General features: G+C 50.9%; 10 protein-coding genes across 10 annotated transcripts; 5 read left to right on the top strand and 5 right to left on the bottom strand.

The window, feature by feature from the left end:
- Positions 1-65: 65 nt before the first annotated feature.
- On the bottom strand, positions 66-1,911 carry BO83DRAFT_190403 (putative salicylate hydroxylase). Its single transcript, XM_025526543.1, has 6 exons — positions 1,619-1,911; positions 1,392-1,562; positions 1,186-1,338; positions 1,046-1,126; positions 539-989; positions 66-478 (listed from the first exon to the last, which is right to left on the bottom strand). The coding sequence occupies exons 1-6, from the start codon at positions 1,703-1,705 to the stop codon at positions 171-173; spliced, it is 1,251 nt and encodes a 416-aa protein (XP_025382332.1). The 5' UTR covers positions 1,706-1,911; the 3' UTR covers positions 66-170.
- Positions 1,912-2,697: 786 nt separating this feature from the next.
- On the top strand, positions 2,698-5,257 carry BO83DRAFT_383421 (oligopeptidase family protein). The gene is made up of 3 exons (XM_025532466.1): positions 2,698-2,837; positions 2,900-2,936; positions 3,033-5,257. Exons 2-3 carry the CDS (start codon positions 2,905-2,907, stop codon positions 5,197-5,199), a joined length of 2,199 nt encoding a protein of 732 aa, XP_025382331.1. The 5' UTR covers positions 2,698-2,837; positions 2,900-2,904; the 3' UTR covers positions 5,200-5,257.
- Positions 5,258-5,375: 118 nt separating this feature from the next.
- On the top strand, positions 5,376-6,887 carry BO83DRAFT_458721 (uncharacterized protein; the record flags this gene model as incomplete). Its single annotated transcript, XM_025537144.1, has 3 exons — positions 5,376-5,437; positions 5,631-6,388; positions 6,449-6,887. The coding sequence occupies 3 exons, from the start codon at positions 5,376-5,378 to the stop codon at positions 6,670-6,672; spliced, it is 1,044 nt and encodes a 347-aa protein (XP_025382330.1). The 3' UTR covers positions 6,673-6,887.
- On the bottom strand, positions 6,808-11,589 carry BO83DRAFT_403878 (putative serine/threonine protein kinase ENV7; the record flags this gene model as incomplete). Its single annotated transcript, XM_025533659.1, has 9 exons — positions 6,808-6,991; positions 7,044-7,373; positions 7,657-8,114; positions 8,148-8,319; positions 8,414-8,520; positions 8,652-8,827; positions 10,198-10,728; positions 10,780-11,361; positions 11,475-11,589. 9 exons carry the CDS (start codon positions 11,587-11,589, stop codon positions 6,808-6,810), a joined length of 2,655 nt encoding a protein of 884 aa, XP_025382329.1.
- A 126-nt stretch (positions 11,590-11,715) lies between these two features.
- BO83DRAFT_403877 (uncharacterized protein) lies at positions 11,716-12,632 on the bottom strand (the record flags this gene model as incomplete). The annotated part of the gene is made up of 5 exons (XM_025533658.1): positions 11,716-11,970; positions 12,214-12,296; positions 12,334-12,463; positions 12,581-12,604; positions 12,630-12,632. 5 exons carry the CDS (start codon positions 12,630-12,632, stop codon positions 11,716-11,718), a joined length of 495 nt encoding a protein of 164 aa, XP_025382328.1.
- On the top strand, positions 12,354-15,352 carry BO83DRAFT_383417 (CAP-Gly domain containing linker protein BIK1; the record flags this gene model as incomplete). The annotated part of the gene is made up of 1 exon (XM_025532465.1): positions 12,354-15,352. A coding segment is annotated over exon 1 (2,024 nt), but the record flags the coding sequence as incomplete, so codon positions are not given.
- BO83DRAFT_383416 (3-hydroxyanthranilate 3,4-dioxygenase) lies at positions 15,274-16,354 on the bottom strand. Its single transcript, XM_025532464.1, has one exon. The coding sequence runs from the start codon at positions 16,010-16,012 to the stop codon at positions 15,566-15,568; it is 447 nt and encodes a 148-aa protein (XP_025382326.1). The 5' UTR covers positions 16,013-16,354; the 3' UTR covers positions 15,274-15,565.
- A 148-nt stretch (positions 16,355-16,502) lies between these two features.
- On the top strand, positions 16,503-17,948 carry BO83DRAFT_190209 (RNA 3'-terminal phosphate cyclase-like protein). Its single transcript, XM_025526542.1, has one exon. The coding sequence runs from the start codon at positions 16,623-16,625 to the stop codon at positions 17,838-17,840; it is 1,218 nt and encodes a 405-aa protein (XP_025382325.1). The 5' UTR covers positions 16,503-16,622; the 3' UTR covers positions 17,841-17,948.
- Positions 17,949-18,717: 769 nt separating this feature from the next.
- Positions 18,718-20,345, top strand: BO83DRAFT_394038 (uncharacterized protein; the record flags this gene model as incomplete). The annotated part of the gene is made up of 8 exons (XM_025532995.1): positions 18,718-18,791; positions 18,822-18,991; positions 19,164-19,227; positions 19,509-19,565; positions 19,611-19,717; positions 20,012-20,056; positions 20,121-20,178; positions 20,231-20,345. 8 exons carry the CDS (start codon positions 18,718-18,720, stop codon positions 20,343-20,345), a joined length of 690 nt encoding a protein of 229 aa, XP_025382324.1.
- A 2,797-nt stretch (positions 20,346-23,142) lies between these two features.
- BO83DRAFT_326210 (NmrA-like family protein) lies at positions 23,143-24,300 on the bottom strand (the record flags this gene model as incomplete). Its single annotated transcript, XM_025528034.1, has 4 exons — positions 23,143-23,551; positions 23,648-23,722; positions 23,788-24,021; positions 24,089-24,300. The coding sequence occupies 4 exons, from the start codon at positions 24,298-24,300 to the stop codon at positions 23,143-23,145; spliced, it is 930 nt and encodes a 309-aa protein (XP_025382323.1).
- Positions 24,301-25,000: the final 700 nt, after the last annotated feature.

Genomic DNA, 25,000 nt, shown 5'->3' with positions numbered 1-25,000 from the left:
TGACACAGCATTTCTGTGCAGTTCCTAGATATCTATACATGGGCTGTGGTATTAAGCAATCTTTTAACAACTCTATTTAGTACACAGGCTTATTGGGCAGGGTCAGAAAAGAGTGACAGGCGATAAGCACTCGGGTCTATTGCAGTACTCTTAAAAAGAGTCACGATAGATTAGGCGCTCACTTTAGCCGTCCGGAGAAGCTGCTGAGCTTCCGGACTGGGGTACGAACTCCAGGTGTAGGAAAACATATCCGGAGGCAACTCGGCATCGGGCACATAGGTCCTCAATTCGTCCATCATCTGGCCCCGGCGATCGTCGCTTACCTTGGACATCAGCATCACCGTTACAGATCGCCCATAGCGTACCTTGTTGTACAGTTCCAGTCTGCCCGGGATATCATTTTTGGTACACTCGGGGGTGAAAAGGGCACCCAGAGCTGCGCCATCTTCGAGGCTCTGCGCACCGCCTTGGCCCTGGTCTACGTCATAATGTAGTTAGCAATGGGCGCAGCATAAGCCCGAAGTCACCAGAAACTCACGAGGCAGTGTTGGGTGGGCGGCATCTCCGATGAGTGCTAGCTTGCCACGGATGAAGGTGCGCGGCGGAGAACGAGACGCCAAGCTCCAGAGCTTCAGGTCTTCTGCCAATTTGCACATTTCTTGAAGCTCAGGGCTGAACACACTGCATGTTTCAAGCAACGAATCCAGATTGCCGCTGTCTAGCCAAGAAGACTCCCTAGCGCTAGAGTCGGCTCCTGAGGGATGGATAGCGGCGATATTGAGCAGATCGCCGTGACGACAGGGATAGACGACTAGTCGGCGATCCTCCGTGGTGAAAACGTCCACAGCGTTCGATCCCATCTTTTTCAAAAGAGAGGCAGTGAGGGGGTTGCTTTTCATCTTGGAGACAGGGATAAGGAAGCGAAAGCAGTTCTGCCCTGTGCTTTCCTTCTTGGTAGGTCCACCGATGACACTGCTAACACACCGAGACTAGTAGAACAATTTAGTATACAAGACATAGATTCCACAAAGGGCGTCGTTCGTACATGCATGCCATCCGCCCCAATGATTAGGTCACCAGTGTACTTGGTACCGTCCTCGAGGGTTACCACTCCAGCCTCGGGATCCTATCAATCATCTAGGTGAGTAACTTGGAAACACTGAATGAAGCAGAATATATACTGACCACCGAAGCTACGCGAGAACGCAAGTGAATAGTAGGCTTCTTGCCATTGACCTCCTTGGCAGCTAAGCCTCTAAGAGTATTGTGCAAATCCACTCGGTGTGTGAGCAACCACTCATCGTAGATACCCAGTGCTTCCTGGGTGTCCTTAGTCACCTGCATGGATATTAGCCTTGATCGACCATCTCATCCTCTAGAAAAGCACCTACAACTGGGATGTACATAAGGTTTCCTTGGTGATCCCACAACCGCATTTCGTTGCAGTGGACCGGCTGCAGGTCCTCTAAGTTGCATTCCCAATCTTTGAGGATGCGCGTGGCATTAGGCGCCATGTGGATCGCAGCTCCTACTTCATTCAGGAAGCCGGACTGCTCGAGGATCTGATGAAGTTAGCTCCACACAGGATTGAGCGATAGTGTAGCCCCTGTCGACAAACCTCAATATCATGACCTTGGCGGTTCAACGCAATGGCTGCGCCCAGACCGGCCAGGCCAGCACCAACCACGACAATCTTCAAGGGCATTTTAAAACAGCACTTATATTGAAGAGTAACAAAGTAAGCAGACGTGCAGCGGAAAGCATTCTAGTGTGGCTATCAAGTGGACGTCTTGCTTGCTTTAAACACGTGGTTGAAACAAGTTCTCGGCCAGACCACTCGGCATCTCTCTTCGGTCTGCCCACAGTAGCCGATCGGTTCTTGGCTGAGCATCAAATCTGTGTATAGCAGCTCCACCGGACAGGAGAACCAAGTGAACCGGTGTTTTGCATTTGCGCTATGAAGTCATAAATTATCATTCGCATCTTAAATGCTAAACTAGATTGTGTGGCTCGCAGCTCTTCCGTAACATTGGGTAGAAGCCGCTGTTTGCAACGGCGAATCCTCGGTACGATGTCAGACATCCTTTCTGCAGGGCTCGGAGACTTGGACCCTTATTTCACGATCTGCGGGTCTCTGGCTGACAGTGCTAGTGCTGTGCTTGTTTGTGGTCCCTTTCCTCGTTTCTTTTGATAAACCGGTTGCAGCCGAGGCCGAACGTGACGAATGGTATGGGTAGACGTACAGATCTAGGTCATTAATATTCCCTCCCCCTAGAATATAAGACTTTCTCTGGATAGCATCAGATTTCGTTCAAAGTTTATGCCGGTTTGTAGGAAATCTGGTCACTGTTTGGCATGATTCTCACAACCGAGCGGGCGAGCCAGTGATCATTATGGAGTGCCTGAAGTCCCCACCGGGGTGAACCACAGTAGCAAGTAGGCACTTGATTCCCCGCATTTCTCGGGATCCCGTAACAACTCGAATCAATGTAACTCGCGGTTATATATGCTAGAATTGGGATCTGCCGAACTTTGCCATCTAGGTTCCAGTAACTCTGTGAAAGCAGGGAGTAGCCGGAGTTCCGTTGGGAGATCCGGGGAGAGATGATGGTAGAAGCTGGCAGATGATGGGTCAGCCGATAAGGGAACTCCCCTCACCGACCACCTCATTCCTTCTGCTGCTTCCCCTCACGGTCCCCATTCACCTCATTCATCTGCCTGCAGCTCTCCCCCATCTTTCTTACACCTACTCGTCTGACATCCATCAGCCACGAGGAGGAACTGCGCTTGTCCATTCCTCACTGGCTATTCGTATCGATTTTTGTTGTTCAGCAACAGTAATCCACCCCCCTATCTTATCGCTGCTCATCGATCAGCTACTGACCCTTCTTCGATGCAGGTGACATGACCATCCGATCCATGAAGTTTACTCCAGAGTAAGCCATCACCAATACCAGCAGCAGAGCTCACTTCATCATTTCATCTACAAATATCAATTCTTCTATTTTAAGGAATTAAAGCTGACCTGTCAGGGTTCTGCTCGGAGCCCCTAGGCGCTCCGGACCAGTTCCGAATGCCTCAGGCACCCTTGCTGTCTACACTCAGACAACCTACTCGTTCGAATCTCACTCCAAAACGAACGAGATCCGTGTTCTGGATATTGCCACTGGCCGGTCGGCTCTGATCACCAACGACGCCGGCGCCAGCTGCCCGCAGTGGCTGGGTGACAGCAACCAGCTGGTTTGGCTCAAGGCCAAGGCCAACGGCAACACCAGCTTTATTGTGGGAGATGCACGTGAGGCAGACAAGACGTACACGGCGGGAACGGTCCCTGGCCCAGTTTCCGATCTTAAGGTCACGGTCGTCGAGCCGGGCAAGATCGGCTTTGCTGTGACTGGTAAGGCTAACCCTGATGGGACGCTTTATAATCCGCATGACGCAAAGAAGCCAATCAGCACCGGGAAGCTCTTTACGTCGCTCTACGTCAGACATTGGGACTCGTACATCGAGCCGCAGAAGAATGCCATCTGGTATGGCTTGCTGCAGCGCGCCCCTCTGTCGCCAGCTACCAGACAAGCGGGCAAGTACTCCGTGTCAGGACTGACGAACTTGATTTCGGTGAGCGGTCTTGCGGGTGTCGAGGCCCCTATCCCGCCATTCGGGGGCACCGGGGACTTTGATATCAGCCCGTCAGCAATTGTCTTCGTGGCGAAAGATCCGGACCTCAACCCTGCCACGCACACCTCTTGCTCCTGCTACTACTGCCCCATGTTTTCATGGACCGGCGTGAACGCATTGGAGGCCAAGGTCTGCGCGGTAAAGGGACTCGAAGGTGCCATGTCTTCCCCGATCCTCACTTCGGATGGCAGCTCGATTGTTCTTCTCGCCATGCGCGAAGACGGTTACGAGTCGGATAAGAGACGTATCTTATATGTGCCGAACCCCTGGAACGGCGAAATGATCGAGGTGTTTGCCTCCGCAGACGGAGAGGGATTGTGGGATTCCAGCCCGTCTGGCCTGACGTTCTCGAATGACGACCAGTCTTTGTTCATCCAGGTCGAGGAGTATGGCCGTGGCGTGTTGTACCAGCTTCCTATGGCTGATATTCTCCATGCGACTCCGGACAAGCTAAAGAAGATCACTGATGCGGGCTACGTCACGGACGTCTATCCCGCATCTAAGAATTCGACAAAGCTGCTCATTTCTAGCACTAGCTTGGTGGATAATAGCGTCTGGTCCATTGTCGATCCCGAGTCTCCCAGCGACGTGCGTGTTATCTCCTCCATCGGTCGCAACGGTGCTGTCTTCGGACTCTCGCCCTCGCAGGTGGATGAGATCTGGTACCGAGGAGCGAACGACACACCTGTCCACGCCTGGGTTGTGAAGCCCTCTAACTTCAAGCCGGGCAAGAAGTACCCGTTAGCCTACTTGATCCACGGTGGGCCTCAGGGTGCCTGGTGCGATCAGTGGAGCACGCGCTGGAATCCGGCGGTGTTTGCTGAGCAGGGCTACGTGGTGGTTACGCCCAATCCCCGAGGCAGCACCAGTTACGGACAAAAGTTTACGGATGAGATCCGTGGCAACTACGGCAGCCTGCCATATATAGATCTCGAGAAGGGGTTCGATTATATTGAGAGTAACCTGGAGTACGTCGACACATCCCGTGCTGTGGCGCTCGGTGCGTCATTTGGCGGTTACATGGTCAACTGGATCCAGGGGCACCCACTGGGCCGACGATTCAAGGCTCTGGTGACCCACGATGGAATTTTCAGCATGACGTCGATGCTTTCCACCGAGGAGCTCTACTTCCCTGTGCGGGATCTCAAGGGCCCATTGTGGAAGGTCCCTGAGAACTGGGAGCGTTGGGACCCGTCTCGACACACCGCAAACTGGCAGACACCGCATCTGGTGATCCACAATGAGCTGGACTACCGGCTGACGATCGCAGAGGGCCTTGCTGCCTTCAACGTGCTGCAGATGCGGGGAGTTGAAAGTGCGTTTTTGACTTTCCCGGACGAGAACCACTGGGTGCTCAACCCGGAGAACTCGCTCATGTGGCACCACACCGTGCTCAACTGGATCAACAAGTATGTGGGACTGCCGCCGGCATCGCGGGAGTTTGCAGAGTTTAGCACGACGAAGCAAGCGTCGATGGAGCGACGACTCCAGCAAGTGACGTTTGATGGGGCCGCCAGCTGAAACACTGGTTCTGTATAGATTAGTGTTTAGTAGTATATTCAACGGAGCCGAATACGAGGTCATATGCTCATCTAGCGATGCTTTGTCGGCATTGTCCAATGCCTTTATAACGTTATAACAGGTGTAGCTACTGTTTCGCACTACACCATAACGTAGCTACCAAGTGGGTATAGACAATGGAGCAAGATGAGGCGGGAAATACCATCTCTTTATGCAACAATGCGCCAATAAAGACCGGGTGAGGCTATTGTGCAGAGACAAGGGACCGGCGACCCCCGTTTCAAGTTTTCCATAGTTAGTACTTTCAAAGTACATTGTAGATTCAATCAACAAAGCAGTGAAGGTATATAATTACTACACGTTGTTCCTCGAAGTACCAGTAACTATCTCTAGGAATCAGACAGGCAATAATATACTACCAACTCGGAGAGTCTGTTGACAATGAGCAAGCGTCGCATCTCAGAAACTATATCACCATCTCCTGATCCATCACCGGCAGCAGTATCCCCAGCAGCAGCAGCATCGGCACCAGCACCTAAACGACGCCGAATGCGACGACAACACCACAGACAGTATTTATCCGTCGATCCTCCATCTCCGGAGGACTACTACCACGCCTCACCTACTACTACTACTACTCCGGTATCACCTACTATCCCCCCTGCACCATCATCCCCTCCACCACTACCACTACCACCAAGAACAACCCCCCGTTATCGACAAATCCTCCCAAAACCAGCATTCACCTCCACTTCCACCCCAAAACCCCCTACACACTCACCTCACCCTCACCCTCAACCCCAACCCCAACCCCCCAAAGGAAAAAACCCCAAGAGTGAAACAAGAAAAACCAAAATCCACCCGCACCTCCCCCCCATCCTACACCACCTCCGCACACCCCTCCACCCACTCGTCTCCAGCACAACAGGCCACGAACACCCCGACTTCCCTCTCTCCTTACTGCAATACCACCTCCTCACGTCGGATCAACTGGACAGACTCGCTGTGCATTTCCATCAGGTGCATCCGCCGGTGCGTGGCTCGTTCTGGTATCCGGTGAGGATTGTGCCGTGGCTTAGATGGGATGGTGGGAAGGGGAGGTATGTGGATATGGATATCGGTGAGGGTGTGGGTGTGGGGCTGGAGGTAAAGAGGAGGAGGTTTGGGAGGTTTATTGGACTTAGGGGGTGTGAGGGGGATTCATATCATCGTCATTCTCATATCGGGGGTGGGGGGAGGAAACTAGTAGGGAGGAAAGGGCGGGGGAGAAGGAGGGAGGTGGAGGTGGGGATGGAGGTGGAGGAGGGGGAGATTAGGGAGGAAGATGTTGGGGTGGATGAGGAGGAAGAGGAAGAGGAAGAGGAAACGGCGGAGGAGATGTTGGCAAGGATGGAGAGGGAGTGGTTTGAGGCGATGATGAGGGCGAGGTATGAGGGGGAGTATGCGATGAGGTGGAAGATGGGGAGGGGTTGATCATTTACTTACTACTATTATTTGTTATCATGGTTGGGTTTATGTTGCTGGGACATGTATTCGTTGGATTATATATTCGTTATGAGTGTGGGTATACTATATAGTATGGCGTTATGGTGAACTTCATTTGTTGAGCTAATGCCCCATCCCTCTCACCCAATTCTCCTCCACAATTCGCCAATACTTCTCGCGACTGTGCATTCGGAACGACTTCCCCCATTTGATCATCACCAGGAATACTGCTGCACATGCCATGCCCACGAACGCAGCGGATATAAAGCAGTTTTGGTATCCGAGGTGGTTCACCCACGGTGTGATTCTATGACGGTTAGCTTGTGACGATCCATATTGAAAGGATAGGGGAGGAATACCCATAGCCCATGGCAAACGACATGGTATTCCGAACCAAGATCACGCTCGCCATCGCATCCCCGCTCAACTCCCGGTAGCTGTCAACCAGGTAGTTGACGCTTAGCGTGATGCCGCATGTGTTCGCCAACGCTAGCAGACACATCGCGACGATGAGTCCGAACCAGTGCACTTCGTGCGCGGCGCCGACGCCCCAGAGCAAGAGAGATCCTGGCACGAGGAGAAGACATACGGCGAATGGCCACAGACGCTGTTCGGCTTCCATGATTCCGTTGTTGCGTCGCGCCAGTCGGAGGGTGAGCCAGTCACTGAAGCGGCCGGTGAAGAGGGAGCTGTTGATGTTAGTTGGTTTATTATCTACTTGAGAAGATTCCGGAAGACTCACGCTAGTATCGTACCCACAATGCAGGATACATAGCTGAGTCCGACCATGGCAGAGCTATGCAGGTTAGCATAATGCATGATTTAGAATGAAGCAACCGACCTGAAGTTATAAGGTGCGCCGCCCAAAATAATCGAAGCCGTTCCGTTCAGCACATTGAACCAGATAAGGTATGAGCCATAGGAAAACCTGTTATGGTTAGCTATATAAAACCACTGTTGCGGCAAACATACCCCGCGTAGAATACCACCGGCCAGCTCAGATAATACAATGTGTGGTAGAACCGGCGGAACATATTGTTTCTCGGCAGTCTGGGTCCTATAAGCGAGAGTTTCTGAAGATACGTCTTCTTCGGATATATCACCCCGCATTCTGTGTCACTCTGCTGTGCCACATCAGCAGGACGTTTCTCCTTCTCACCCTGCTCGGACGTGCGCGACGAAGCTTCTGTCGAAGTCACCTCGGCGACTGATGGCTTCTCGCGCACGTAGTTCGTCTCCTCCATGAAGAAGAACAAGAATACAATGCTAAAGGCGCAGAAAATGCTGGGCCAGTAGAACACCCATTGCCAGCCTTGGTACTGGGCGATGAAGCCGCAGATGACCGGGGCGAAGTAATTGCTGCCTGCCAGGAAGAATGCATATAGCGCCATGTATGTTCCCCGCTCATGGGTAAAGTACTGAACTGTCAGCTTTGTCTGATAATATGGAATCCGATGACTCACCACATCAGTTACGGTTATTTCTGGGAGGGCTTCAATGGGTGCCGTGAAGAAACCCGAAAGGATACTGCGCGCGATCCACTGGCCGTTGGTGTGGATATAGGGACTGCCAGAGTCAGTAGTTACACAGACGCCAATCGCCGGATGTGAGAACGTACCCCCACATTGAAGTTCCCTGTAGAATACATTAGTTCTGGTAGTGATGAGTTCCCAGGGTACATACCAAGATGCCGACCAAAGAAAGTATATATGTCAAACGCTTGCCATACTGCAGCGCTAGTGGCTGCCAAAACAAAAGCCCCCATCCGGCGAACAGAAACATATACCCCGTTCCCTCATTGAGAGTATCAACCGACACACCGGTTGCATCGGAGAGCTGCGTGAGCACCGAGTAGACGACCGAACATGCAATACCAGCAAACAGAGTGTACCTGCAGGTCCCATGTTAGTCCCCGCATCCACTAGATCACAACTTAATAGACTCATCCTGCAGACATACACGCTCACACAGATGGTAGACAAGGTCTTCCTCCATGGGGCCCAATTCAAGGGATCATCGGGATCATTGGACGGTTCCGGAATGAGAACGATGTCACTATCGCCGCGATCCGCATGACGGGTGGCAAGGACATGCTCCAAATCCACCAGCGTCACGGTGCCCGGAATAGCAGTCCGATCGAGGCCTGGAGTCATTTTGTAGGTACTGGATCAACCGCACAAGACGTTCATAAGAGAGAAGAGGAGGATAGAGAGTGGAGAGATGGGGAGGAATTAAAGGAATGTAACGTCAATGACAGCAGCAGGCGAGGTGGTCGAAGGCTGTTTATCAGAAATACTCCGAAAACGACCAGAACAAATCAAGTCAAAGCGTCGGCAAATAGCAAATATGCCATCTCCGCTGCAAGACCAAATTCCGAGCAAATGCTAGTAGATAAAGAGTAAGTCCATATAGATATCCGTCAAAGGTCCACCGGCCTAGCTGGTTCTGTTATCATCATCCACCAGATAAGCAGGCGGAAGACATTCCGTTGTGCAGCCAGGAGACAGGACTGACAACCGCTCAATTGTTGGCTCTGAATTGACGCTCTGTCCAGCTGATAACCAAAGAAGCCTGGGATCCACCTCTGCTATCTCCTCCAGCAGATCGATCCATTGCCGACAGCTGGATAAGTTGGATAACCACCCGTCCGGCATGGAACTTCCCCGCGCAGGGCCCATTTAACTCCATCCAGATGTCATCCATCGCTAACCGGTTTAGTTGCTAAAGCGAGGCGCGGGGCTGTCGGCAAATCGTGTCTCGCAGGCTGATCGGGATTAGCCTAGGCTGCTTTATTGGAAGTCCAGGAAAGGACCGTTGATAGCAGATGTTACTGGTGCATCGCTCCGATCGTTCTCTTCGATGGGGACAGATGCGATGCTCACGGACCTACTCCGCTTTAAACATGTCCCCCCTCCAGCACGGATCACGCTGGACAGAGCCATCGTAGTCCTTGTGCTTCCGTCGGGTGGACTCAGTTAGCTATCTTATCAGCTGTGTTGAATAATGATCTGATTCATACTTTCTCAATGGGGATATCATCAGGCTAATGGGGGTGCTCCCACTTTTGGACCGGATTTCGGGATATCTGGTGTGCCGGAATCACTCCTACGAATGGGCCAGAACAAGCCCAGATCATCGCCAACCCATGATGCCCCCAGATCTTATCAAAGATATCAGGGCACCTCCAAGTTGATCATCTCTACGCCGGGTTGGGCCCCAATAAATAAGGAGGAATTGAATCAAACTGCCGCCAGCAGCTAATATTATTCTGGTATCAAGTTCACGAATCTGGAAACCACAGCAGAGAATCTTAGATGACAATCCCCAAATAACCACAGACAGAAACATGCAGGAAGAGAGAATGAGGTGATATATGCAGATCTGGCTGGTATAATACAATCTGGCCAGGGCCAGACAAGTCCGCACGAGTTCAACCGACAGGAACAGGCCCACCAGCTGACTCACGACAGGACTCAAAACAGGTAGACACTGCAGCCCACTAGCTTGAACCACTGGCAATGTCATCCTCCTCAGGAAGATCCTTGATAACATCTTTCAGGATCTGAATCAGCTCATCAATGTCAGGCCGGTCTGCAGGCTCCACCTGCAGGCACTTGCGGACCACGTCCTTTACGGGCGCGCTGATCTGCATCGCGTTATCTTTGCGGCTATCATCGCCACCGGCCTTGCCCTTGCCCTTGGTCGCACTCGATTTCTCGTCGGGGAATCTCCAATCACCACCCAATACACACATGCTCAAGCTGCCACCTGTCTCTTCACTGCGGGCTTCGAAGGGGCTCTTGCCCACTAGACAGGCGTAGAGCGTGCATCCTAACGACCAGATATCCACCTTTGTGTCAATAATCGAACCCGTCTTGACGTCGAACAGTTCGGGTGCCCGATACGGCATCGTGCTGTGTTCAGCAGCAGTGTCTTGGACGGCCAAGGCGAGCGACCGGGAGGTGATAGCAATGGGGCTGGGTGCTAACGATCCGAGATCCATGAGAATGGGTGTACGGCCATCATCGGCGATCATGATATTTCCTGCAAGCAGACATTAGCGCATAGTAGCTACAATAGGAGCAGCAGCCGTACCGGGCTTGATATCCCGGTGGGCATACGGGCGAAGATCGCCGTCTTGCACGCCCTCCTGACTTATTGTGACCTCGTCATCCATCAATGGCTCATTCTCTTCTTCTTCATCCACATTTTGGCTGGTGCGTCGCTTCGGTTTCGGCATCCGCATAGCAGTGTCCGCATCTTCCTCTGCACCCTCTCTCCTCACAGCTTTAGCCTTGCGTGTAGGACCCGTACCGCTTTTCACACGGTAGAGATGCATCGCTCGAAGCGCATTGGCAACGCCGAGCATCAGCACCATCAAGCGCTTCTCCGGGAAGCGGGAATGGTTGACGAGGTTCGCATTGATGGCATCTTGTAGGTTACCCCGTTGGTAGTATGGTAGGAGAATGTAGACCGTCTTCGATCCTGCGTCGCCGCCATCGGCGCGGAATTTCGAGCCGGATTCGGTGGACACACAGTGGTCGATGGAATGAATGATGTTGTTCTGGGTAGTGAACAGATTGTAGGCCTCCACTTCCTTCAGCGCCTGGGAAACGGACTCCTGACCGAAGGGACACCGAATCTTCTTTAGCGCAAACAGTTCCGAGGTCGATTTGTCTTGAACGAGGTAGACATAAGAGAAACCACCCTAGAATGATGCGTTGATCGTCAGCATCGCGCATTCCGGGTGTTGTGCAGTAAACCATTAGCCAGAGGCAATCATACCTCACCGAGGAGTCGGAGCAATTTAAAGCTACGATTGTTGATCTTTAATTGCGGCGTGCTAGGGAAACAGCACATGCAATCTGTGAAGTTGTAGAGAAGATCGAAGAAGTATTGCGCCATGGTGGATGGAGGAGCACGCCGGTGTAAAGGAAGCTATTCACAATGCAGCTACAGGAAGCTGATTATTGAGCCGCGATAGCTGTAGGGACGGGGTCCCCGTGGCGACTAGGAGGTGACTACGCGGCACTATCGTTCTGACGGCTGGGATCCACCCCGACGATGGCGCAGGCGCACAGGCAGCAGAAGAAGCCGGCGGAGCAAGGGAGAGGGGAAAGAGCAAATAATCCGAGGCCCTTGAGCAGATGGAATGTACAAAGTAAGGTCCAGAGGAGAAAGGGAATGAGGATGAATTGGGGGAGGTTGAGGGAAGAAAGAAGAGCGAGAACCGATTAATGAATACTTTAGAAGCCGCGTGTTCAGACCGGAGTCGATATCCGTGGACTGAATTGAGGCGGAGTTAGTGAGTGAGTGGATGCAATGAGAGCCAGTCGATGATGTGGTGAGATGGAGAACCTGAGGCATGAAAAGGCATCCACTAGTCATGCGTTAGTCAGCCCGCCAAGGAGCTGGTGGTAAACTGTACTTTTCTGTGGGTAATACATACCTGTACATACTGATACAGAATACTCAGATTGAACGGTTTCGCATGATTAATGCAGGTATGAGCATGTATGCAGTAAATACATAACACCCACTCGGGCCGGTGGGGCAGGCCACCCGCCGAAAGAAGCAACCCATGGTTCGTGTGTTTATTGTGGCCGAGGCCGCTGCGATGCGAAGATGGAAGAATAATTGGTCTTTGACGGCCAACTTGTGACCAACTAGACGGTGTGAAAGGGTCCCCTGTCCCTGCTAGCATGACGACACAGCATTGGCCGTTCAACCTTAGCAACTGTTTTGCTTCTGTATTTCCACTCCCTAAGGCAGTGACTGACTGAACAATTCAGACTCTAGTCCATCTCTTGCTATCCACCGGACGGTTTGGCTCGTTCTCTTTTCCGTCCTTCGCTGCCCAACTGAGGCAAACGCTGGACGGCATAAGGAAACAAACCCTCCGAGCCTCTCCTCCTCGCAGCTGAACCCCAGCATCCAGCAAACACCATGACGACTGGCCTATGATCAGTCATCTTTCCAACCTCCCTACTACTTCTGCAACCACCCCTTTCTAAACGCATTCCTTAAATCCCGCCGTCGCAGTTCTCTAAAAGCCCTCCCCCTCCTTCGTGCGGTATAAGTCGACTTCATTTCCACCACCCCCTCTATTTAGCGCACCACCAGTCGTCCCATTCCCCCCATCGCTATGGCGCCCCTCGACGACGTCCAGGTGGGTGACCTGGTCAATGTCCCCGGGGGTATGTTTGGGACGGTCAAATATCTGGGAGGTGTTGCGGGCAAGCCGGGAAAGTTTGCAGGCATTGAGCTGGCGCCGGAGCATGCCAGACGAGGTAAAAACAATGGAGATGTCGAGGGCAGGCGATACTTCTCTACGTCTGTCCCCGGCTCAGGGATCTTTGTGCCTATGAACAACAACAAATACGTCACCAAGCGCTCGTCTGGTCCGACCTCGACAGTGAGCACCGGCCCTCCAACCCCCTCCCGACCGGTCAATTTCAGCAAGTCCGTTGGCCCTGGTCCCGCAATGCGCCCACCACGCGTCCGACGCCCTTCCCTCCCCCGCCCTGAATCTCCTAGAGGACCTCCGCCGTCCAAGCTCACCTTGACCGGGCTACGCACGCCCTCTTCAGCCTCCCGCGCGGCTCCCTCCAGCACCTACCCCCGCAGTCCAATCAAAGCCCCGTCGCGCGCCTCTGACCGCCCTCCCTCGCGAGTCAGCCGGGTGAGCACAGAGGATGATGGTCCGGCATCTAGAGTATCTGAAGTGCAGCAATCAGCGATGGCAGCAGAGGTGCAAGAGCTGAAGGATCACATCAAGAGTCTAGAGAACCAACTTCTCGACCGAGATAAGCAGCTAGATGAGCAAGCTCATACCCTGTCCGACTTTCAGAGAACTCTGGAGGAACTGGAGGGGTCAGATTCGCTGTCCATCCGGGCCCAGTTGCGTGAAAGGAACGAGAGGATTGCTCAGCTGACGGCCGAGTTTGACTTGCACCGCGCCGACTTCCGAAGCACCTTGGATACTTTAGAGATCGCTGCTTCCGAGACGGAGCGAGTTTATGAGCAGCGCCTGGACGAATTGATGCAACAAAATAGAGAGCTTCAGGACCGCGGGGAGGATGTCGAGGCTGTTGCGCGACAGCTCAAGCAATTGGAAGAATTGGTGTCGGAGCTCGAAGAAGGTCTGGAGGACGCCCGGCGTGGTGAGGCCGAAGCCAGGGCAGAAGTTGAGTTCTTGCGCGGGGAAGTCGAGCGGACAAAGCTCGAACTACAGAAGGAGCGGGATTCCAAGGACTCCCATGCAGCTAGTGATGGGCCGCAGTACTCGAAGGAACTAGAGCAGAAGGATGATGAAATCCGTGGTCTAAAAGCAATCATCCACTCCTTGAGCCGTGGCGACCCAGATTTGCATGCCCTGCAACAGAATGGATTTGGAACGAGCCCGCCGAACCATGATCCCGACCATGTGGCTCACTTGGAACAACGTGTCGAGGAATTTGAACGCATCGCCGAAAGAAAGACATACCGCATTGAAGAACTAGAACGCGAGCTCCAGCAGTTGCAGCTGAATGGTGAAACACACGCTCCCGGCTCCGCGGTCTCTTCGTCGCCCAACCACCAAAAGTCCCCCAGCGTCAATGGGAAGCTTACGAACGGCCATGGAATCAACCATGCGCATCGGCTTTCGGACCGCACAGTCGTTCCCCACGACTGGCAAGATTTGCCTCCGCACGAGGGACAATATCAGGCCTACTCTACCCGCCACCGCGGTATTTCGGATGCTTCTCATCATCGTCTGGAGACCATGCACGAGTCAGACGGCCGCTCGGAGGACGGTGGCTCCTTGTGGTGCGAGATCTGTGAAACCGGAGGGCACGATATTCTGACCTGCACCAACATGTTCGGCGCAGAAAGTAAGAAGGTCCCTGAAGCTGCTGAGGCACCCCATGACGACAGCTCTGTGGATGAAAAGCCAACTCCAGAGGAATCCACGGGTGAACCATCCACATCCTCACATGAAGAGGAGGCGACTCCTCAGAAAACGGGTCGTGATGCTGTGATGGAGGGACTAAGAGAAGCGAACTTGTCCGCTTCTTCCTCAACCTTGGGCCCTGTTGGCGGTAAGGAAAGCGGCGTCGTTGACGAGTCTAAGTGGTGTGCTCTTTGCGAGAGAGATGGCCACGAGAGCATTGACTGTCCATTTGATGATTGATGGAAGCGGAATGCCGATGCATGAGATTCATGGCAGCGTAATGACCGAATGGTCATGATGCTACGTGCACCGATGATTGACATGTGTGTCCTATATGTCGGCTTAGTGGACCTGTCATTCTGGTATTCTTCTGTTCAAGGCGCACTATGTCTAAACACATTTTCAGGATATCCTTCTTCTTGTTCTATCACAAACGACATAATCATGTTGGCATTTTCTGGTCTTTCTTTTCTACCTTGGCTGTATGAAACCGCATAGCGCGCTTTGCAAGGGTTGCTGATTGTTCAAAGCGGCTGCATTACATTCCTGTGCCACTACTCTACTAGCCTTTTTCATTTTTCTGTGTCACATTCTTTAGACTGTTTTACTTGCCTGCTTTGGTCACAGCGGCTTCTTGGCTATGTGGCTATTTCTCTATCTTTTATATTCCCCTGTCCAGAACTGTGCCTGATACCTCTTTAATTATACATTCGAATCAGAATCCACTTTCCTCGTATACCCTGCCTCGGCAAACACCTAGCATCATACTACTGGTAAATAGTTTGGAAAGCAGACAATAGACACTTTTACACAACTACTATTACATCCAACCAACCAACCATATATATCGTCAACAGGGTATCTCTTCATCACAACATCGCCCACTCGACTCTTGACTAACCAGCTCCCCAATCAACAAACCACCCCTCCTCCAAAGGAGTCCTACAACTAAGGCTGCACCACCTCCCCCTCCTCGTACTTCGACCTCGCGACAACCCCACAAGCCTTACACGTCCTCTTCTCCTCATCGCCCGCAAACTCCTCGACAACCTGCTTAACCTGCGTTCCCAAATCCGTGCAAACAAACTTCTTCTCCCACACCACCTCCCCGCAATCCTTGTTACGACAATACCACCTCATCGCATCCACCGCACCTTCCTTCCTCGGCTGCTCCATCACCACGCCCACCGTATCCTTGAACCGCACGGGACAGTGCGGCGTGTTCGCCGGCAGCAGAAACAACGATCCCTCGTGGATCGGGATGTCTTGGAAGGTAGACGGGGTGGTGGATTCGTCGACGGTGCGGAGGAGCATGGAGCCTTTATATTGGTAGAAGAATTCGGGCGTCGTGTTGATGTGGTAGTCTGTTCGGGCGTTGGGGCCGCCCACTATCATTACTGTGTAGCCTTGTGTGGCGGGTGAGGAGGGGTGGTAGACGCAGTAGTTGTTTACGGGGGGTTGGAGGAGGTGGGAGTTGGTTTCGAGCCTGTTATAGTTTAGTTAGTTAGTTGTTTTTGATGTCTGTATGTGGGAGAGGGTGGGCTTGTGTTGCGTGTGTTTGTTCGTAGAGGAGTAATGCGGGGGAGGGGTAGTAGTAGTGGTAGTTTGTAGTGGCGATGTGGAGGTGGACTACTGTACCATTTGGGGATGTTCAGTGCTGGTGGAAGCATGATGACGATGTGATTTGTCTCTGTGTATAGTATTGTAGATTGATAAAGTGAAGATGCTGAGAAAAACCAAGATAAAATCGAAGAAAGCAAGTGATTATAAATGCAGATCAAATTAACCCAACCAACCCATCACATCTATCCGGTGAAGGGTCCTTATCCGTCCCGGAGATAGCCGCGGATTAACGCCGCGCTCGGCGCCGGAACAACTCCGCCCCGGCAGATTTTCTCGATTCGCTTTTTGCGGTCCAGGCGAGCATCTGGCGCCGACGAAGATTTTCGATCTACAGATTGTTGATTGACCACGGAGATTTCGCAGAGTCTCCAGTACAGCTACAATGGCGTCAACGTCTCAACCCCCTCTTCGGTTCACTTCCCACAAGAACTTCGTGTACCGTCTCGTCTTCGCTACGTTGACCGGCCGCACGATTCAAATCTCCCAGATCCGTCCTTCGTCCCCTACGAATCCCGGTCTCGCTCCTCATGAAATCTCCTTCCTCCGTCTCCTGGAGTCCATTACCAATGGCTCCCAGATGGAGATCTCGTACACCGGTACCATCCTTGTTTATAAGCCTGGTCTCATTACAGGCAGTTCGCCAGGCGTGGCCACGAGCAGCGGAGGTGTCGTCAGGCACGAGCTCCCTGCTGGGTGCAATCGTGGTGTGAGTTACTATCTGCTGCCGCTCTGCCTTTTGGCACCCTTCTCCAAGGCGCCCATCAAGGTCCTTTTTACTGGTCCAGGTGTGATCACCTCATCCACCCCGACTGGTGACATGTCCGTGGACAGTGTACGGACTGCCATTCTCCCTCTCTACAACCAATTTGGAATTTTCAACAACATCGAGCTGCGCATCCTACGGCGATCGAACCCTGGACCCAATGGCAGAGGCGGTGGTGGAGAAGTTCAGCTAGTATTTGGCCACCAGCTCCGGCTGCCAAAGACCCTGCACCTCATGAACGCCGGTCGCATCAAGAAGGTCCGCGGTGTGGCCTACTCCGTCGGTGTTTCCGCATCCAATAACGCAAGAATGATCGAAACCGCCCGTGGTGTTCTGAACCCACTCGTCCCTGACACCTATATCTTCTCTGATGTGTCGTCGGCGCCGCTCGTGCCTGCCCCCGAGAAGAGCAACCCCTCCGCGAAAAAGAAGATTGGTCTTGGTTTCGGACTCTCGTTGGTCGCTGAGTCGTCTACTGGCTGCCTGTTCTCCGCCGATGTGGCGTCGCCTCCCGCAGGCGGCGAGGCGCCCGAAGACATTGGGAAGCGATGTGCTTACCAGCTACTCGAGGCCGTTTCGAAGGGAGGTTGCGTTGCCCCTGCAGCTGTTCCGACCATGCTGGGTCTGATGACGATGGGATCGGAGGATGTTGGACGAATCCAAGTTGGTCGGGACGTGATCGCCGAGGAGAGCACCATCCAGCTGGCCAGGGACCTGACCAAGTTCGGTGCTCCGGGCTGGGGTCTGAGAGACGCGAGTGGTGAGAATGAGAATGGGGACGTGATCATCAGTGTGGTTGGCCGCGGCATTGGCAACGTTGGCCGTAAGGTTGCTTGATTGTGAAGACCCAACATCAGCCTCACATCAACTCCGCGGTCGGCTGTTTCAGGTATTACCGACCTTTTCTGGTCGGTCGTCTGTCCAGTGGAGCTTCAAGGGCCCTGTCACAGCGTGGTTTCAGAGTATGGCCAGCTTGCATCTGATTGCCCAATGTGAGCGCCGGGTACTGCCCCTGGCGACAGCGGTGTATCACGCAGGCGCAAGGGAAGGGCCATGGTTTCATCTCCACTGAGGGGAAAAGCGCAGACCACGTCATTTCTAATAAAAGCTGCATTTCGTCTTCGACCTCCGACTTTTACCTTCTTTATCGCCAAGTTGCATCGCTTACTTGGGTCATGTGCCACGTGGCTGAGATTGGCGCCCAGCCGACAGCTGTTCGCCGCACACCGCAGCCCGGATCTTGGCCTGTTGGATTCCCATCTCCTGGCAGGGCAATGCGATGCTTCGGACTGGCGAGTGGGTGCTCTCGTGAGGCACTTTGTTGTTCATATTTCCGTGATACCCTTTATTTGTTTGGTATGTGGGCTTCCACCTCACCGCTGGGAGCCACTCGAAGATGGAATGGGATTGGCAGTTCGAAGTAGGGTTTGCTGGCTGCGGCCTAACCGACGTGCTTCATGCAGCAAGTTTAAGTTTCTGAGACGAGAATGGATTGTCGTTCCTGTACATAGAAATAGCATGAATATAAGATGCTCGGCTCCGTCCTGATTTCTTCCCCGACTTCGTACTCTCTTGACATGATATAACTCCAGCTATCCACACCGTCGCCTTCCCGCCCACCTCATTAGGAACATAGCTCGCCTACGAATCGGAGAATTTGCCATTACGTTGCCAGAACCGTCGATGCCCGTACACCCGTGACTACGCCGTTGACATGGATTGCGATACCCGATGCTCCGACTTGACGCTCGTCTACCCGATTCTTCTAAAGCTGACACCAGATCGATCGTTCGTTTAACGATGCTGTTCAAAAGGCAGCCGACTTTGCGAGGGACCGATACCAGATGGATTGTCCAACCTTGACCGCACTTGCTCGTCCTTGGAGTGTCATCCCGGCTTGGATGCAGTCTTCCCGCCTCTTCATGCAGCTCGAACCTTCCCGAAGAGGAAGTCGCAGTTCTGCATCTGCTCCTTCCCTGCCGGTGTCTGTATGCCCGTCTTCGGCCTAGTCTCTCTGGCGATAATGACGGCCTTCCCCTCCTCCTTCTTTCTTTCTCTTCTCTCTCCTTCTATCCTTCTCTCTTCCTTCCTTCCTCCCTTTCCTTCCACTTTCAACCTTCCTTGCCTTTGCTAATCTGCTTAACCGCCATCTCTTCACAGGTATTCCTCGCCGTCGTTCCTTCCCTGTTTCTGCTTCGAGCGATCTTATGAACATGCTGCTTGGGTAAGTGCTCGTTCAGGTCTGGTTGGGCTGACCGCCGTCTAGGCTCTTTTGGTGGGCATACTGAGGGATTTGACCTTGTCTAGCATGGGTTACATCAGAGCTTCTCTGGTGGTGCTTGTGTGATGGCAAGGCAGTTAGCTACTAACTGAACAATAAAGCAGGGATAGTTGCGTAACACCTCCTTTCTGAGCATAAGCCGCTCCGTGGGCAGGCCCAGTAAGCGACAGAGTTTGTGAGTCACAGCCATATGCTTTGCTGTTTCTTATACTGACAGTCACCAGGCTGGCTAAAAACACTCAGCCCACCACGCAGGCTAGCTCCAAAAGGGAAATGCTCTGGTTAGTCCTCTTGCTCATCATATCATGCCTCTCTAACGTAATCAGTGCCTTCCACCCATCCTTTTTCTCCTCCCCATTCCTGGCCACCATCGGCCCTTCCTCCTCTTTTATCTGTCCTCCTGTTTCGATGCCTGGCGCTGCGGTCATGCCCAGTAAGTGACAGAACTTGTATGTCATACCTTGTCAGCAGGCTGAGTTCAGAGCTAACTGTTGTAGGCTGGTTAAACATCGTCCGCACGTCAGGCTAGCCTCTACCGTGCATATGTCAGTGCCCTTTTGTCATATTTAGGGAGGAACATACGCTGACTGTTATAATAGCCCAGCACTAAACTGCCTGCCATTTATACCTGTCAACATCTCTCTTATATGGCTATGGCTAAAACAAGGCAGTCATCGAGCGCTGGGATATCCCGGTTGATATCTACTGGGGCATCTACCATACACAGGAGGGGACATGACCAAGAGCGAGTACCTGCACAGTGGCAGGCCCAGTAAGTGACAGAGCTTGTAAGTAGTCCTGCCACTGTTTTGCAACTAGTACTGATGGCTCTACAGGCTGGCGAAAACACAAAGAGTGCCACCCCGCAGAGAAGCGAGGAGAGTCAGCCGATAGGTTAGTGAACCAGAACAGATTTCACAACATACCGGTACTAACCATCTCATAGGGAGACTGATGGTGGTTGGGGATTACATATGCAGATTGACAACTCTGTATCGTCCTGGTCAAGGTTTCTACCCTACGGGGAGTTTTCCTTAGCTGTAACCCGAATGGGAGGATAGAAATCAATACATAATATCTAACATGTTCCAATACTTCACATTAATGTAGCAGTGTTCTTATGGTGCCCTGTAGACCATCGTAGGCTCAATCTTGTCCACTACGTTGCAATATCGAGTTTGACTCCATCTCAAACAATCATGCCTTAATTTCTGCGAGTTTGAGGGAATTGACAGTATTCAAGGCCACATCCTACTTCACACAGTGAAGCACTGCATATATAGCATAGCATCCTATAGCCCGGATCCAATAAGGTCAAAGAGCGTGAATGCAACTTCGAGTTAAAAGCATGGGTTGAATCAAATATAGATCTAGTAGAATTGAATTGAGACAACATAATTGAATAGCCCATCCTCGACTCCAAGCATAGATAAATGACAACTCCACCACGAGCTAAGCAACTTACCATCTTCATCAAAACTCCCGCATCGGCGAAGCCACCATATCCGCAGGAGCCTCCACACACACCCATAGACTGACTTTTGAATAGAAATGAGATCAAGAAGTCGTAAAACAGAGACATATTTATCCACATCATCTTTCATTTTGACACGGTGTCTCCTGAAATAAGCCAAATTACAAACACGATATTGAACCGAAGACAGGAGGATGAACCCTACTCAGAGTAGCAGCGAGCGAAGATGAGAGCCATACTCCCGGTTCTGCGTGACCAAGTATCGAGAAAAAACCAGAAGCCCTACAACGTATCATACCTCCTAACAGATCTTTCCATACAATCACCATTAACATCATCATGGCACTACCTGACGGCGAAAATTTAATGCTGTGTGCTCATTCACAAATACATTTATCAAACAGACCACTTTTATTGCAGGCTGAGACAATTGCATCGCAGCTTAGTGAGCCCAAGCCCTCCTAGAACGACTGGTAATAAGGTGTCAGGGAAATACTAAGAGTAATTATCAGTAATTATGATCCTAAATGGTTAAACGATCTCTAGTATAGTTATCTGAAGTAAGCTCAGAACCAAGCTACATCATTCCACAGCTTACCACTGCCAGACTGATGATTAAAGCGAAATAATAAACTATAATGTGTAAAGATCTATGCAAATGAACATACCAAATCACGTCCCTGCAGGACCTTTCGTAATGGTATTCCCTACTGTCCTACGCCTAATCTACACTAAGTGGCAGTAAAGAATACCTCAACAGTTGCCTCACTAAATAAGTTAATGTATGGCATGCGCCTCCCCACAAAATCTAACCTAGTACTAATGAACAGTATTAGTGAAGAAATACCAAGACACACGCGACAGCATACGACACTTTGCAAGTCACAGCAGGGTGTCTTTATAAAAAAAAGCATACGATGCTAAAATAGAAGCTATTTTGTTCACGAAAGACAATCTGGCCATACTTAGATTTTTAAAGGCTACATACACTACAGGGGTTACCCTATCCCGCAAACTGGACCTTCCTTTCAAGGTCGTTGAGCGAGATGGACACCTAACTTACAAGCCTGAGTTCCTCGCTGAGCTGGTGACTACATCAGGGATAAAACACCGTTGCATTCTACTACGCATATAGTTTGTGACGAAGTCATTGAAGTTACATAGTATATTTCCTTGATCATACGTTTAATACAGATGGAGAAACAAGGAACAAGGAAAGAAACGAGCAAATGCTGCTAGAACATTATCCACCAATCAATCCGGGATATATTACAGCTCATCTTATGGGAACTGGGATAATCTGCCTGAGGGTCTACCTCTACCAGTGTACGTGGAATGAGGGCCGTTTTTTTTTTTGTTTTTTTTTTTTGCACGGTGCCCTATAGATTACAATAACAGCAATACTAGGACAACTCTTAAGCTGGAATTCGTTTGACAAAGGTATTCTCTACCAAGAAGAATTCTCGTGTACAATTAGAGCGATCATTTTCCTGTCAACAGGTTCGGTACTTGACTCAAGGGGCCTGTTGGGTATTGATGATATGTACTACATTGATACTAAGGTCAGCTACGAAAAACTGATGACAAAATAGTCTTGACTATAACTATCCAATTCAGTTGGTCTTCCAACTTTCATGATGGGACCTCCTAGACATGGTAATTGCTTCTATCCAGGATAGTCAACTTGAGTAGGAGTTGGGAGCGAGTATTGCAGAGCTTTTTGGAAATACCTCTGATGATTGAGAGTGATGGTTGCCACTGACGAAGCGAAGAATAAGATGCAGAATATGAAGCAGACCGATACTAGACGATAATGAGAGATGATGTCTCAAAGCAGAAGGTGCAGGCGTGTGTGTAGCGGCCAGGCCGTTGTTGCTGAGCTCTTCTGGTTACTTGGGATAGTTATTCCGGACATTTATTACCGGCTTGTATATTAACAGAGCAATAATAACTACTACTCAGTAGTAGTTGCATGTAGTTAACGGCCACCAAAATCACAGAAACTATCCATTGCTTCTCACAATCCTTATTGATCTGCAAAAATTAACTAGGACACCAAAGACTACTTCACGGTGGAGCTTCTACAAGAGAATATGATATCCCGATTCCATTCAGCATCCATTTAGACCGCGCAGAGCAATGGTGAAACAGATTGTTTGGATCTAATCATGTCTTCAACTGTCGCAGTCTTAAGGCCTAAACCTTGGAACTTCTCGGACCCTCGCGATCTGTCCAGAAACGGAAAACACATAGTGAATGTATATATTCGAGATGTCCCACTCATCTGATTAGTGTCCTCATTTGATGCTGACGAGACAAGTTGGACGAACATGCATAAAGGAAAGCTGTAAGAGGACCACCATCCACCTGCCACTGGTCTGTAATCAGAGCATATTTCTAAGATACTCCAATACATGATCAGGTAGAGTTCTATAGCTATCCAACTTTCCTCCTATGACAAGGTCCTCTAAACTTGCTTTCCTGTAGCCCTCAACCTCCCATAAATTATCGGGGAGCATCTTCATCATTTCTCCCGTTCCCCACATTTTGCGGCAATAGGCTGGGACAGCGAGATTACTCTCCTTGCTGAGAGAATCCTCAATCCTTTGATTTATTTTCTCTAAGCTTCGTGTCGTAATAGAGGGGTCCCTGCCGTTCTTCTCTTTCATGATCGCAGCAATTTCCATGCCTGTTGGTGCAAGCTCTGACAAAGTGATAGTCCGGTTCTGGATGGTGTGTATAGGTCTGGTGGTAAATATGTCCACGTATGCAGCTGCTACGTAGTCCTTAGTGCTACAAGGAAGTTAGCTTAATCATCACACCCAAAGGGGGGGGGGGGGGGGGGGGGGTTTAGATCAAGGGAGTCTCTGGGTGAAAATATTAACGCACCACATAGTGACTCTTTCACGAGCAGAGTTGCCGGTGTATACTAATATATTATTTTGCAAATCAACACCCACTGCCCTATAATTTTTGTAGAAAATCAGTTACAGCATAATACATCCCGGGTGCATGGTTGACGGACTGACGTTGTACTCAAGGTGAATTCAGCGAAATTTCCTACGTGGATGACGGTAGTTGGAATCCCAGCATCCTTAGAAGCCTTTTCGACTTTCGCTTTTGCCTTCATACAGGGCATGCGCATTCCCTGCTCACAATACCGCAGACAGAAATCCGAAGGGGAGAACAGCTGGACTTTAGTCCTAGGGATGGCTTTCACAAAGCCATACTGTCTGTCGGTTCCTTCGTCTCCAACAAGAGAACTTTGAGACAAAATTCAATTAGCATAGATCCGAAAAGGTCATAAATGCGCAGTAGCTCTTGACTAACATCACAATGTCTATATCTTGCAAGGCATCAACCAGAGCGTCTTCATCAAGAACGTCGACTTCAATCTTTCTCACATGTTCTGGGAGATTGGAAGTGTCTGAGCTAGGGCGGTGCAGAACAGTGATTGGAGCTCCAGAGGCAATTAGAGCAGGGACAACTCGAGAGCCAACGAATCCACGGTGACCATAGACAGCGATACGGTTGAATGCCATGATTTAGGTGACAAGAGGTGACCGAGAAAGAAAATTTATAATTGGTGTCGAAAGCTGTTGGAATAGGCCGGTTTGAACAGTTATATCAAGTTAAACAATCTCGAGCTCGGAAAAGAGGACTTTATATAACTATCAACAATACGCCAAAACTGCAGATTTCCAAATGAGCGTGAGTCAAAATTCCTTGCCATTTATAAAAAAGAGTAGCCGGTCCACGTCGCATAGACCAACAGGTTCGCAATTTGGCCTAAAGAGGAAGATAGATTACCCCTAAGGGGACTGCCTAGATTGGCCATATGTCCCTTCAAGGCTAATGTAGCTTATCCGCATTATGAAAGTTTCCTATTTGGGCCATTTCGCGAGGTTGTGGGGATCGATCTGAGTTTCCTCGAATCATTTGAGGTGATGGTGCCCACTTCTGCCGAAGCGGATCAACTTAAATGTCAGACTTCATTGGCAACGCATGTGAGGCGAGATGTCCACGAGGATGCAGGAGTCTCTCGAGCCATACGGCCTAGGGAAATAGGATGATCGTAGCCATCACTAATCATCATCTGAGAACTCTGCAATGAGAGGGGCTCGGAAGGTTTGTTCAGGATGGAATAGTTTGGTTCATAGGAATAATAGCTTCTACATATTATTCCTCGTTGAAACATTTGAGTTACCCCTACTTCTTGGTGGCCTTTGACCTACTTGAAAT

This window comes from Aspergillus eucalypticola (genome assembly GCF_003184535.1).
Source record: "Aspergillus eucalypticola CBS 122712 chromosome Unknown BO83scaffold_45, whole genome shotgun sequence".
Lineage (NCBI taxonomy): Eukaryota > Fungi > Ascomycota > Eurotiomycetes > Eurotiales > Aspergillaceae > Aspergillus > Aspergillus eucalypticola.
The sequence above is the reverse complement of the archived record's forward strand: the minus strand, read 5'-3'. Positions and strand labels throughout refer to the sequence as shown.